This window comes from Pinus tabuliformis, chromosome 8, assembly GCF_031772625.1.
Source record: "Pinus tabuliformis cultivar Carrire ecotype Pingquan chromosome 8, CPIR1, whole genome shotgun sequence".
NCBI classification, from domain to species: domain Eukaryota; kingdom Viridiplantae; phylum Streptophyta; class Pinopsida; order Pinales; family Pinaceae; genus Pinus; species Pinus tabuliformis.
The window spans coordinates 1,540,856,198-1,540,870,016 of NC_142294.1; the positions used below are offsets into that span (position 1 = coordinate 1,540,856,198).

The following is a 13,819-nucleotide window of genomic DNA, read 5'->3' on the forward strand; positions in this document are numbered from 1 at the left end:
CTTTCAACAACATTTCCAGCCCAATCAACATTGGTGTATCCATGAAGTCTCAAGTCTATGGCAGTGTATCTCAGTCCATGATTGATAGTTCCATGTAGATATCTCAGCACATCTTTAGCAACAACCTAATGTGCATGTAATGGCTCCACCATAAATTGACTCAAGGTGTTAACAACAAAGCATATATCTGGTCTCATGTTCACTAAGGACATCAATGTCTCAATCAATTGCTGGTACTTAGAAGGATTTGCCAAATTAGGTCCTGCAACTTCACCACATAACTTTTAAAATTTATTTCCATCGGTGTGGCCATGGGCTTGCGCTCTACCATCCCAAATCTTTCCAACAACTTGGAAACATATTTTCTTTGAGAAAGGAAAATCTCACTAGGTCTTTGCCACATGTCTAAGCCCAGGAAGTAGTGCATCAAACCAAGGTCTTTCATCTCAAACTCAGAGACCAATGCCCTCTTACAATAGAGAATAAAAGGCTCTCCACTTATCAAGAATAAATCATCAACATATAATACCAAAATCAAAGGCATACCTTGGTCAACTTTGTAGTAGAGGTTTAGATCAACATTGCTTGTAATAAATCCAAGCTTCATCAGATAGCTATCAATGTAGGCATACCAAGCCCTAGGGGCTTGCTTCAATCCATAAAGAGCTTTCTTCAGCCTGCACACATGAGTCTTCCTGTCATGCTCCTCAAAGCCTTGTGGTTGCTCCAAGTATACTTCTTCCTTGAGAATGCCATGTAGAAATGTAGTCTTCACATCCATTTGATGAAGTGTCCATCCCTGGTTAGCAACAAGAGCAATGATAGATCGGATGGTAGTATATCAGGCAATAGGTGCAAAAATCTCATCATAGTCCTCTCCCTCTTTCTAGGAGAATCCTCTAGCCATAAACCTCGCCTTGTACTTTTCAACACTTCCATCAACACCATGCTTAATTTTGTAGATCCATTTTGAAGTCACAACAAATTTACCTTTTGTTCTCGAAACCACTTCCCATACATCATTCTTCATGATGGATTCATATTCCTTAGCCATAACATCCTTCCAAACTTGTTCTTTCACCACTTCTTCAAAAGTGCATGGTTCAACCTGTATAATGTTGCTCATAGCTACAATGTATCCCTGGTATCAACATGGCTTCTTGCTATCTCTGAAGGTTCCTCTTGGGGCAACATGTCTCTCAACATCTTGTAAAGTGTCACGAAGCCATAATGGTCTCTTTCTAGTAGAGGAAGGATCACATAGAGGGGGATCCAAGGGATCCATGGGTGCCATGGGTTCATTAACAAAATCAGGCTCAGGGTCAGGCATAGGATGCTTTTCTTGCACATCCATGGCATCATCCTTTCTCTCAACATTGGTAGGGGGAGGAGTGTCCCTTGCTTTCCCAAGGGAAACATCTTCATCAAATGTAAATAAAAGAGATCCCAACTTGTACAAACTGATTCATGATTGTGTGTGTGAACGGTGGAATAGGCTTAACCTTCCACTACATTGCTTGGCGTATATCCTTACGCCAAAATACTACTCTACATCTTGGTTGGGCCAACCTGCAGCAGGGGGTGGGGTTAGGACCAAACCCCATTTAGATCAAGAGGTAACTAAAGGATATCTGGAAGCATTAGAAAAGTTGGTGCCTGACAGGGAGGAATGTGCAGCTGTGCGCCTTGAAATAGGCAGATACTTCAGTGGCACTGGTTTGTATGGTAACTTCCATGCAATGGACGACAAAGATAAATTTGATTCTCTCACATGGTGGGAAACATATGGCGGCCACGGACTTTTGCCAAAATTATTAGAATATTCCTATTTAGTATTTAATGCTCATTCTTTTAGCTGTTGCTATTTTTATTCTTTTAGCAGTTTCTTAGATAAAACTGATTGTTTCCATATTCTACATAGAAACTTGATGTTTCTATTATTGTAAATATCTCTGTATTATTATTGAGCTTCAGCTTGCTCATGATTAATTAATTCATTTGGAAATCCATATGCGTTGTTCGCACTGTTTTATGGTATCAGAGCACAGGGATTTTTTTTTCGAAATAATTTTTCATAGTTTGAAAAATTCAGTAGTTCATTTCGAAACTGCTCTCAGGGTCTGTTTTTTTGTTTTTCAAGCTGGTTGCTCACGAGCGAGGTTAAGAGATTTCTTGAACAGTTATTCTCTCTGCATCCTAATCTCTTGAGTTCTTTCTTTCATTCATTTCTAAGGTCGAGCCCTCTGTAAGCCAGGTAGCCTTCACTGAGTCTTAGCCTCGGCTTTGCTCACTGTGATAAAAGCTTACAGTCGTCTATCTCGATACAGAAATGGATTCTTCTCTTGTATTATCATTTTTCTGAGGAATTAAAAGTTGAAGAAACTCTTGGATCTGGCTTAGAACAAAATTCTTTTGTTTGGATAATCGCTACAACACTTTGTGGCAGTGACCGTCTCGTGGGCACGGGATTCGTTCTCTGGCTGACTCCGCCATATTTGTTTTTACTGTTGAACTGCATCTTTCTCACATTTCCAACGCAGCATCACCAGTTTGCATCACAACCCGGAACCCCAGGAGCTGGATCGCAGTGTTATGAGCAGCAGTCTATTTGTCGTTTGAAGCCTTGTGTCGTTGGGTTGGGGGGGCTGTTTGCCTCTCAGTGACGTGCTCCAGACACTGGTCTCATTGTGGCCCTCGTATTTTCTATTGGTCAATCGTAGCAGAGACGTGAAAATTTGAGACGACGGCATTCTCCGACAGTAGAACCACAAAACGACGGCAGCGTGGGTTTATCAAAACGACGGCTCACGTGACGGCATTCTCCGACCGAAAGACTCGAAAAGATCGACGCAGACAGTGTGAAACTGTTAATTGCCGTCTAAATTCTCGTTTACCGTCGTCTGGTCTTTACGCTTATCTGGTTTTAGGAGAACGAAGGCAGGCGAGGAGATTCGAAGCGTAAGCGGAAGCTCCGCATCGTGAGCACGCGTTTTGCTGTTCTGTTCCAGAGACCCCGCGGAAAGGGCCACCAGTCTGTCTGTCTCTAAACCTGATATTCAGGTGCTTGTTCCGCTAGTTTGAAGAGATCTTCTTTTTCTATTGTGAAGTAAGGGTTTCTTCTGTCAGATCCAAGTTTCGATTCCTCGAAGCGTTGTTTTCAGAAGAATTGAAGAATGAGACAGCCCCTCGCACTCCCATGTTCTGAGATTTAAACATCTTCGCTGATTGACGGCTTCCTTGGCAAATTATTCCGATGCGTCTGTTTGTCCAGCAGAGAGAGAAAATCAAGGATTTCAGTAACAACTCATTTGCGTTTCTTAGACGGCAAAATGCATTCACAAAGGGTATTTTTTTTTTTCCTGTAGAAGAGTGATAAAATTGTAAAGCGGCATTATTTTTCTTGTCTTAGTCATGAATCCTTTACGTTTTCTGGCAAAATTTCATTAAATAAGCCGATATTTTATGAGTCAAAATCTGTCGTTCAAAGCACTATCTTAAGCAGCAGAGTTTGGGAAGAAGTTCATTCAAGTAAATCAGCATTGTTATTACAGTAAAACAGAGGTTGTAACTTTCCAGAAATTTCGTGCCTCTTCATATCCGTCTTGAGTTTCCTGCCTATGCCTATGGGCCCAATTTGTTGATTCTTCCTATCTAGTGTTTGTTTAAGAAAATTGTGCTTCTTACAGTAAATCAGTTTCCTTTGGGAATCATTTCATATCAGCATCTGTCAAATTTTGTCTGGATCAGCCAGCATCTGCATTGAAATCCGTGCAGGATTTTTTGTATTTTTCCATATCTTGGGAAACGTGCAGATGGCTTCGTTAACCAATCTCATGTTGGAAGGCAGTCAGGAACATTCCGAGCAGACAGAATCTGCCTTTTACGTCTTTATGGCTAAAAGGTCGTCAGATCATGTACCGTCTTCTGCTTGGTACATTGACTCTGGTGCATCACGCCATTTCTCTCACAGGCGTGACTGGTTTATTGACTTCTCACCTTTCAGTGATTCCGTGGTATTTGGTGGAGGTGAAAAGTACACAGTGGTTGGCAGAGGTACCGTTCAGATCCAGTCTGGTGGGCGCACACTCATCTTCTTGAATGTATACTATGTTCCTGGTATGGAAATTAATCTGCTGTCTGTCAGCCAGATTATGAGGAATTCTCCTCAGCTTGATGTAGTGTTCAGTGCGCACAAGTGCTCCATTATTGACAGGGAGACTAGTCTAACAATTGCTGTTGGCCTAGAGGACCATGGTCTATACAGGCTACTTGACACCGGTGACTCTCCAAAAGTGGCTCTAGCAGCACGTGTCTCTCCCATCAGTACTCTATGGCATCAGCGATATGGGCATCTAAATATGCAGTATCTCTCTCAGCTCTCCCGGGAGGGACTTGTGTCAGGATTACCTGATATTCAGACTCAGCAGTTGGGGGTATGCGGCGCCTGTCAAGCGGGAAAGCAACATTGGTCTTCATTCAAGGATGGAGAATCTTGGCGCGCATCTAAGGTACTCCAGTTACTTCATGCTGATATTTGTGGTCCTATGAATACAGCTTCTATCACTGCTTGCAAATAGTTTTTACTTATTGTAGATGATTTCAGTAGAAAGATGTGGGTGTATTTTCTAAAAAATAAATCTGATGCACTTAGTACCTTTCAGAAGTTTAAAACCTTAGTTGAAAAAGAGTCTGGCTGTAACATCATGACTCTTAGGACCGACAATGGGGGGGAATTTTTTTCTTCAGCTTTTGCCAACTTCTGTGATATTCATGGCATCAAACGTCAGTTAACCACACCCTACACTCCTCAGCAGAACAGTGTTGTCGAGCGTCGCAACCGCACGGTTGTTGAAATGGCTCGTTCCATGTTACAACACAGGAGTGTTCCAAACAGATTCTGGGCTGAAGCAGTATTTACTGCTGTTTACCTTCTTAACCGATCACCCACTCAGGCTGTTACAGGGAAGACTCCTGAAGAGGTTTGGTCTGGCCGTAAGCCTAAGATCAGTCATCTCAAAGTATTTGGCTCAGTTGCATATGTTTGGATTCCAGCTGCTAAGCGCTCTAAGTTGGATTCCAAAAGCCAGAAACTCATGATGATAGGGTACAGTGATCATCACAAGGCCTATAGGCTGATAGATATAGCCACTGGTCGTCTTAGCTTCAGTCGGGATGTAGTATTTGATGAAGACAGAGGATTTTTTCAGTCTTCTTCTTCTGAGCAGTGTTCTGAGGATCAGCCTCACAGTGTTCTTCTTCCGGTCGGTCCACCTGATGGGAGGGATGATGTAGCATCAGTATTTGATAATACTCTATCTGAGCTTTCTCCAGAAAATAACCCTCCTCTTGCGGCCCCTATTGCTCTTCAGTCTTCTCCATCTCCTCCTGATATTGGTTCCTCTACTCCTGATATTGGTTCTTCTACTCTTCGGCCTAAATGGTGGGCTAAAACCATTGGTGATCTCCGGGATGATGAGCTCCTTGAAGGTAGAACTTCTAGACATAAGAACAGACAACAGTCTACAGTCAATTTTGCTCTTATGGCTAACCTACACAGTATTTTTGAGCCTCAAACCTATTCAGAGGCTAAGGGTACATCTGAGTGGGAACAGGCTATGGAAGCCGAATTCCAGAGTCTTTATAAGAATCACACATGGACACTTTCTGATCTTCCTGCAGAGAAAAAACCCATAGGCTGCAAATGGGTGTATAAAGTGAAATACAAAGCTGATGGAACCATAGACAAGTATAAAGCTCGTCTTGTGGCTCGAGGGTTCTCACAGAAGGAAGGCATCGACTAGGAGGAGACTTTTGCTCCTACAGCCAAGATGAGTACCATAAGGCTTGTGCTTGCCCTAGCAGCTCAGTTCAATTGGAAAGTTCATCAGATGGATGTAAAGAGTGCTTTCCTAAATGGTGATCTCCAAGAAGAAGTCTACATGACGCAGCCTCCAGGATTCAAGGTTGCTGGTCAAGAACAGAAAGTGTGTCGGTTAGCTAAAGCAATCTATGGATTGAAACAAGCTCCTCGGGCTTGGTACATGAAAATTGATCAGTACCTGACAGATCAGGGTTTTCAGCGGAGCCCATCTGATGCAAACCTGTATATCAAGCATACTGGTGATGATATCTTGTTTGTGGTTGTCTATGTGGATGACCTTATCATTACTGGCAGCTTTGCACATTTGATCCATGGGATCAAACAAGATTTATGCAGAACTTTTGAGATGACAGACTTGGGACTTCTTCATTACTGTCTGGGGGTTGAAGTTTGGCAGACTGAAAATCAGATCTTTCTCTCTCAGTCCAAGTATGCCAAAAATCTTGTGGACAGGTTCAGAATGCAGGATTGCAAACCGGCCACAACTCCTATGGTACCAGGGCTCAAACTTTCAGCACAGTCATCCTCTCCCCTTGTGGATGAAACTTTATTCAGGCAATTAGTGGGCAGTCTCATCTATCTTACTGCTACCAGACCTGACATCAGTTTTGCAGTAAGCTACATTTCCCGCTTCATGTCAGCTCCTAAAGCTGATCATTGGCAAGCAGCAAAGCGTGTGCTACAATATGTGCGTGGCACTTCTGATTGTGGTCTCCTATACACTCGAAGTTCCAAACCTATACTCCGTGGTTACACTGATTCTGACTGGGCCGGTTCGGTTGATGACCGTAAATCTACAGCTGGGTATGTGTTTAGTCTAGGATCCGGTGCTGTTACTTGGACTAGTAAGAAGCAACAGGCAGTGGCTCTCTCCTCAACAGAAGCAGAGTATCGGGGAGCAGTTAAGGCATCCTGTGAGGCAGTTTGGCTTCGACGTATGCTTGCAGATATGCATGTTTCCCAGACAGGGCCTACTTCTTTGTTTTGTGATAATCAGGGAGTGCTCAAACTTGCCAAGAATCCAGTCTTTCATGAACGAACAAAGCATGTGGAAACTCATTGCCACTACATTCGCCAGCTTGTTGAAGACGACTCAGTTCAGTTGCAATATGTTCCCACAACAGAGCAGCCCGCCGACATTTTCACCAAGCCTCTTGGTCCTGATAAATTTGTAAAATTCAGAGGGTCTATTGGTGTTGTAAATAGATTGAGCATTAAGGGAGGGTATTAGAATATTCCTATTTAGTATTTAATGCTCATTCTTTTAGCTGTTGCTATTTTTATTCTTTTAGCAGTTTCTTAGATAAAACTGATTGTTTCCATATTCTACATAGAAACTTGATGTTTCTATTATTGTAAATATCTCTGTATTATTATTGAGCTTCAGCTTGCTCATGATTAATTAATTCATTGGAAATCCATATGCGTTGTTCGCACTGTTTTAAAAATTGGCAAAAAAAGTTCTTTCACAGGTTGTAAATTCTTCTTTTGCAGAGAGGTGTTGGAGCACCTACAGTTATATACATAATGTGAAAAGAAACAGACTCAACGAAAACCGAGCAGAAAGCTTGGTTTATGTGCACTACAACTTGAGGTTGTTGAGCCATTACTGTGATCGGGCTAATGAAGATCCCACATATAAAATTTGGGACTATCACCCTGAGGACGACAATTTGGAGGATGGCATTGTACATGTTGAAGAACTAGAAGAGGAGCTTGTAAGGGATGAAAATGAAGCAGCTGCAGCAGCCATGCCACCTCCACCTCCACCATCCAGTAGCAGTGCTCGAGGCCCGAGTCTTGTTCCATTGCTGTCGCCACCTCCATCGACACCCTCGCGTGGAGGTTCTAGTTCTGGTCGTCGGTCTGTGCGGGAGACTCCTAGAAGACCACCACGACCTGCTTATACTCCTGGAGACTCTCGTGGCAAGGGCCACTTGTAGATTTACAGTTTACTTGTCTTTTTTAGTTTCTATTAGACTTTAGTTTTCATAACTGTTGAGTTTTGAGTCCTTGACTCTTGACTCTTGACTCTTTCATATCATTATGATATTTTTTGTAAACATTATATCACTGTGACAATGAAAATTTGAAGTTTGAAGTTGGGCCTTGGCAATTATAACTCATTGGTAATGATTGTGAATTATGAATATGATGCTTTGTGAAAGACTAAAGTTGTTTCATTTCATCTCATTATTCATGTTTCATTTTATAAATTTTTAACATTTCATATCATGTTAACAGTTAGAAGTTAGGACTTAGAAATATCTTCGATATTACTTCTTGTAATGGTTAAACTTGGCTTACAAGTACAACTTTGGTGATCAATGATGATAAATGTTATTGAATTTTCAATTCTGAAAGCTTGAAGTTGAAACTTTAATATTGAATTTGATGAATCATGATTTATAAGACTCAATATGTTGCAGTTGTAATATGTATTTTACTAACTTGTGGACATGGTTGATGACGATTATAATTTCTAGATGATTGATGTGATATGGTTCAATGATCAATTTATGTTTTTTTATGTTTTTTATGTCTATTTCATCATTCTACATGTTTTTGTTGACATATATGTATCAAAAATTAAAAAATATAAAAAATGTATATATTTTTAAAAAATCGCTCCCGGATTCGCTCCCAAACCGGGAGCTTCTGAAAATGGTCGCTCCCGCTCCCGTTTTCGCTCCCGCTCCCCGCTCCCGCTCCCAAGTAACATTGCCTGATACATATTTCTTATAAGCTTTAGATTTTTCACAATAACGAACAAAAGTACCTTTCTTTTATGAAGCTTCTAGGTTGGTCCATTTCTCCTTCCAAAAATGAAAGTAAACGGGGCAGCCAAAGATCCTCAAGTGTCCAACCTCGAGCTTCATACTTGTGAAGGATTTTTTCGGGAGTCTTGTCACCTAAGACTTGGGGAGGAGTTCTATTTTGAACATAGACAATCGTGTTAACAACTTCTCCCCATAGAAACATTGGTAGCTTTTGATCGTGCAACATAACTTTGGCTGCTTCCATGGCAGTCCTGTTCTTTCTTTTAGCTACACCATTTTGCTCAGGGCTATAAGGTTCTTTCTTAATTCAACTTCCTTGCAAAGGTCAATGAATTCTCCTCCATTGTTAGTCCTTAAAATTTTGATCTTCTTTCCAGCTTGGTTTTCCACTAGTGCCTTGAAGGCCCTTAACATGTCAAATGCTTGATCCTTTTTCTTTAAGAAAAAAATCCATGTCTTGCGGGAAAAGTCATCCACAAAGATTATATAGTACAAATAGCCACCAAGAGAGGTCACAAGCATGGGTCCACAAAGATCAGAATGTATAAGTTGAAGTATTCCATTAGACCTGCTGCTACTAGAAGGGAATGGTCCCTTCACATGTTTTCCACTGGCACATCCTTGACAAACTCCATCATGATCTAGTCGTATCTCAGGCATCCCAGAAACCATCTTTCTCACATTAGGCAAAGCTTTGTAGTGAAGGTGAGCGAATCTTCGATGCCACAACTCACATTGATGAGTACTATCATGGACCAATGCTTGGATTGGTCTTCCATTGACTTTGTAAAGACCTTCAATTCTAGATCCCAGAGTGAAGGCATCCTTCAAGCTAGACTTCCTTGGCCAAGCAAGGACTTTTCCATCTATGAAAGCAACTTTGAATCCTTTGTCCTCCAAGGCAGATATAGATACAAGATTCTTTTTCAATCCCGACACATATAGAACCTCTTGTAGATGTATAGTTTGACCAAAATCCAAATGAAAAGAAACAAACCCAAATCCCTTAATAGGATATGTAGCATTATCTCCAAGAATAATCTTCAAATTGGACTCCCTCTCAACCAAGTTTGAGAGGACTTCACAATAACCAATGAAGTGTCTAGAAGCCCCACTATCTACTAACCAACTATCAAAAGAATCCGGAGGAGAGGAACTAGAAAGAGCAGAAATAAGAAAGTATTCAGATTGAGTTTCAGCTGCATTATTATCATACCTTGAATTTCTTGATCTCTTGGGAGGATGACGAGTCTCTTCTCGGGCAGGGGGTCCTCTTCTCTTCCCTCTTCGATCAAAGTTGTTCCTTGGAGCACTTCTTTCTTCTAGACAATCTCGGGCATAGTGACCATGCTTGTGGCAATTGTAGCATTGGATCTTGGACATGTCCTTGAATCCTTTATTGTTGTTCTTGAATCCTTGACCTGGGTTTCTTGACTTCCAATTTGAGGGCCTTCCTTTCTCTTTCTTCTTCTTGGCTTGGGCAGAAAATGCAGTAGGTTCTCCTTCTTCATGCTTTTGAATTCTTCCTCTAGAGATCATTTTGAACTCCTCTTGGGTGCACTTGCCTAGGAGTTCATCAAATGTGGGAGCTTGTCATTGTTGCTAATAGTTGTGATAAATGTTTCCCAAAACATAGGGAGGCCTCCAAGTGTAACCAACACCAACTCTCTATCAGATATAATTTCACCAATAGACAAAAGTTGATCCTTGACTTGAGATATCCTCATGAAGTATGCTTGAATGGTCTCACCCTTGTTCATCTTGATGTCCTTGAGTTGATTCTTCAAAGTGATGATATGGCTCAAATTGTTGACCTCATGCATTCCAATCAACTTGTCATACATTTCCTTAGACTTCTTCATCTTTGACACATAAGTAATCATATGATCCTTCAAGGAATCAATAATGATCTTTTTAGCTTTGATTTCTCCTTTCTTGTACTTGGACTTGACAACAGCAGTTGCATTCTCCGGAGGCTCAGGTACCTTGCCTTCAACATATTCCATAACATCATTTTCTTCCAAAGTCAGATCCAGCCTTGCCCTCCAAGCAACAAAGTTGGAGGAATCATTTAGTTTCTCCTCAACCTTGAAGTATGAGGTAGACATCTTGACCAAGTCAAATGATCTTCAACAGTAGATAAGATATCTTCAAGGGGTGATTGCTCTTGTCTCCTTGGGCTTGTCTTCACCTCAACTCTGATTCCATGTTAATTTTTCACAATGTTCTATGCTGTAACTATTAGTTTAAACATTTTGTTCTTCCATTAGCATTCAATTCCAATTCACTTTCAATCACCCAATAACAGTAAGCAATAGTAGACAATATGCACAATAGAAGACAACCAAGATCAATGAGACACAGATATTTAGGTCAAAGACCAGGGAAAAACCCCACAAGGGGGAAAACCCAACCAGATTTTCTTCTATTAGATATTTATCAAATGTTCAGCAGAAAATAGTACATCCATCAATGAGTCAAAGTCAAAGCCTTGACTTTCCAAATCAGTGATCATAAAATCAATGAATGATGAGAGATAAAGTCAAATCTGGTCAAAGTAGCACTCAGTAATTTTCGGCTCTGTGGAAGTCCAGTCGACAGCATTCAATGGAATCCCTAACCAGTCAAAGTCAATGGACAGAACAGCTTAGAAGAATTCAGTCATAGCATCAATAAATGCGGCCTTCCTCAGTCAAACCCAGTCAAAACAGTCCTGAAATTCTGTCAGCAATTCGGTCAACCTTTGAAGTCAATCTGTGGTCAACCCTGCTCAGATCTGCAGTACAAAATGGTGAAGGTGTCCAGGCCAAATCGGTCAAAGTGTCCCCGAATTCGGCTTCCCAAAACAGATCAGAAAATCAGCCAAAACAAGTCAAAGTAGCCCAAGTCAACGCTGGTCAAATAGGCTGAAAACAGAAGGTCAGCGCTGTTCAAACAGAAGCTCTGCTCCTCCCTTCGCACGTGGGAACTCGATCCTGCAATTTTCAGAAGATATAGAACCAAATGAAGATGTGATGTTGTGATGATGCCTCCAAGTGAAGTCAATGAAGTCATATTTATATGGGAGTTAGGACGGTCAATTTCTCTCTCTAGACCGACTTGTTGACTTTCATGACCCCAACCAGCAAAATAATATTATTTTTCCATGTGCAAATTTGATTTTTCCCAAAAGGAAGAGGGGTCTCCTTAGGGTTTGCTGGGCTTCTCCAATGAGGAAATTGCTCCCTCAGCTGCCAATTTTCAACACTCTACGTCTGGGGTGAAAGCTATGTTGTCATGTCTGTCCATCTGTTTGTAATGTTATTGAACTAAAAAGAAAAAAAAATTGATATCTGACCTTAAAGTGAAAAAAAGAAAAAATTCTGATGTACAAAAAAAATAAATAAGCTAGCATAGATCTATTTTAACCCCAGATCTTTTAGGCACTTTGCACATGGATTTCTTTTCTAATCCCTCTTATTATATCTGGGGTTGAGATGGGTTTATTCTAGTGAATAAGATAGTGAATTGATGATGGATTGCAATATTTGTATTATATATAGCGGATTGAATGATTAAGTGGTCATGTCCTCAACAACTATACCTACGAAGGGAGAAACCATCATTTTTAGTTGGGTCATAACAGTTACTGAGCATTACATATACACAATTCAACAAATTATTCTTCCTGATAAAAGAATGCGTTCACTTTGATCGGGTGTTGTCATTGCACAATGAAGCATATGCCCTGCCATATTTTTAGCTCTATAAACTTCCATGTGTTGGCATTTGCAACCAAGTAATTTTATAATTTTGTAAAGCATTTTATGTTAAAATGTTAGAAATGTAATAAATTCTCCTTACTAAGGGGCTATATCCATGTTCTGTGCAGCTGCATGATTGGTTGGATCTGTCTCTGAAGTATTCAGTACCTTCTTCCCTCTTAATCCTTTCAAGGTAAGTGTTTCTGATGAACTAGTGCAAGATCTGTGACTTATGCCATAAAAATGCTTTCTAACTTGAGTGTCTTTTGTGGTTGCTTGAATTGCTATTCTTAATTGCCAGAGCATTTACAGTTTCTGGAAAGGTCAAGCCAGAAGAGGCTGTTCAGGCCACACTGTCCTCTCTTCCAGACGAGTTGGTTGAATCTGTAGGAGTTACTGCACTTCCAAGTGAAGATTCTGTTGCGGACCGTAGAAGGAAGCTAGAGTTCTTGGAAATGCAAGAGAAGCTCATTAAGGTTACATTATACCTAAACTCCTGTGGTTGTGAATTATTAACTTTTGTTGATTGCTAGCTGTGAGTCTTTATGGAGTAATTGTGGCTTCATGTATATATGCAGTTGTAAAAGAAACTTTATTTGTATAACATACTTGAATAATAATAACCAGGGGACAACTGTGGTGATTGTGACTTTGCTATCAGGAAGATCTGGAATTATGATTTAGCAAGTTGTCTTGTGATATCATCTTGTCAATAGAAATGACCTTGCCTAGGCACTTATTTAATTATATCTGCTATGGAATATATGAACAATGTTTTCATATTTTGTTCAATGGTGAGAGCATGGGAAAAGAGATATGGATAGGGATTATGCAGGTTTTGTTTTGATTTGAATACTTAGAGTAAAAGCACTGACTATGTAGGTTTCTTGATAGGAGGAAGAAAAGAAAGAGAGAGAGGAGCAAGCAAGGCTGAAGGAGGAGGAAGCATTGAGTCAAAGAGATATTGCATTACAGGAGATGAATGTTGCCACAGCAAGAGAGGCACAAGAGTTGGCAAGAGCTAAGGCCATGGAGAAGCAGGAACAACTTTGCAAGCTCAGTCGTGCCTTAGCTGTGCTAGCTTCAGCTTCAGTATGCTTTTCATTTTCTTTTAAAATGGTTCTCTTTTTACACTTGGAACAGTTATGTAGACAATTCTTTGGGTTATTGTGTACTCCCTGCACTAATATGTTTCTAGATTGCAACTGAAACTTACTGTGATTGTTATTTCACAGTCAGTTGGTGCTGAACGTGCTGAATTTTTGAGCCTTGTAAACAAAGAGGTATAAAGTTTAATCTAAAGAAATCTTTCCCTCTTTTTCATTTATACATTTCAGTCTTTCTTGTCACACTTGATATTTTCCTTGTCTGTTTTTTTTTCTCTTCTTTTAGTAATTGAATGTCCTTTCATAAAT

The 13,819-nt window shown here is 40.5% G+C and overlaps 1 protein-coding gene across 3 annotated transcripts in view; it reads left to right on the forward strand.

The window, feature by feature from the left end:
- The window catches only part of LOC149241810 (uncharacterized), a 275,037-nt gene that overhangs the window by 162,515 nt on the left and 98,703 nt on the right, over nt 1-13,819 (forward strand). For all 3 annotated transcript variants that reach the window (XM_089374056.1, XM_089374057.1, XM_089374055.1), the window contains 4 exons: nt 12,533-12,597; nt 12,706-12,880; nt 13,299-13,496; nt 13,640-13,687. In XM_089374056.1, the coding sequence (XP_089230182.1) occupies nt 12,533-12,597; nt 12,706-12,880; nt 13,299-13,496; nt 13,640-13,687 (486 nt within the window). The remainder of the gene's footprint in view (nt 1-12,532; nt 12,598-12,705; nt 12,881-13,298; nt 13,497-13,639; nt 13,688-13,819) is intronic.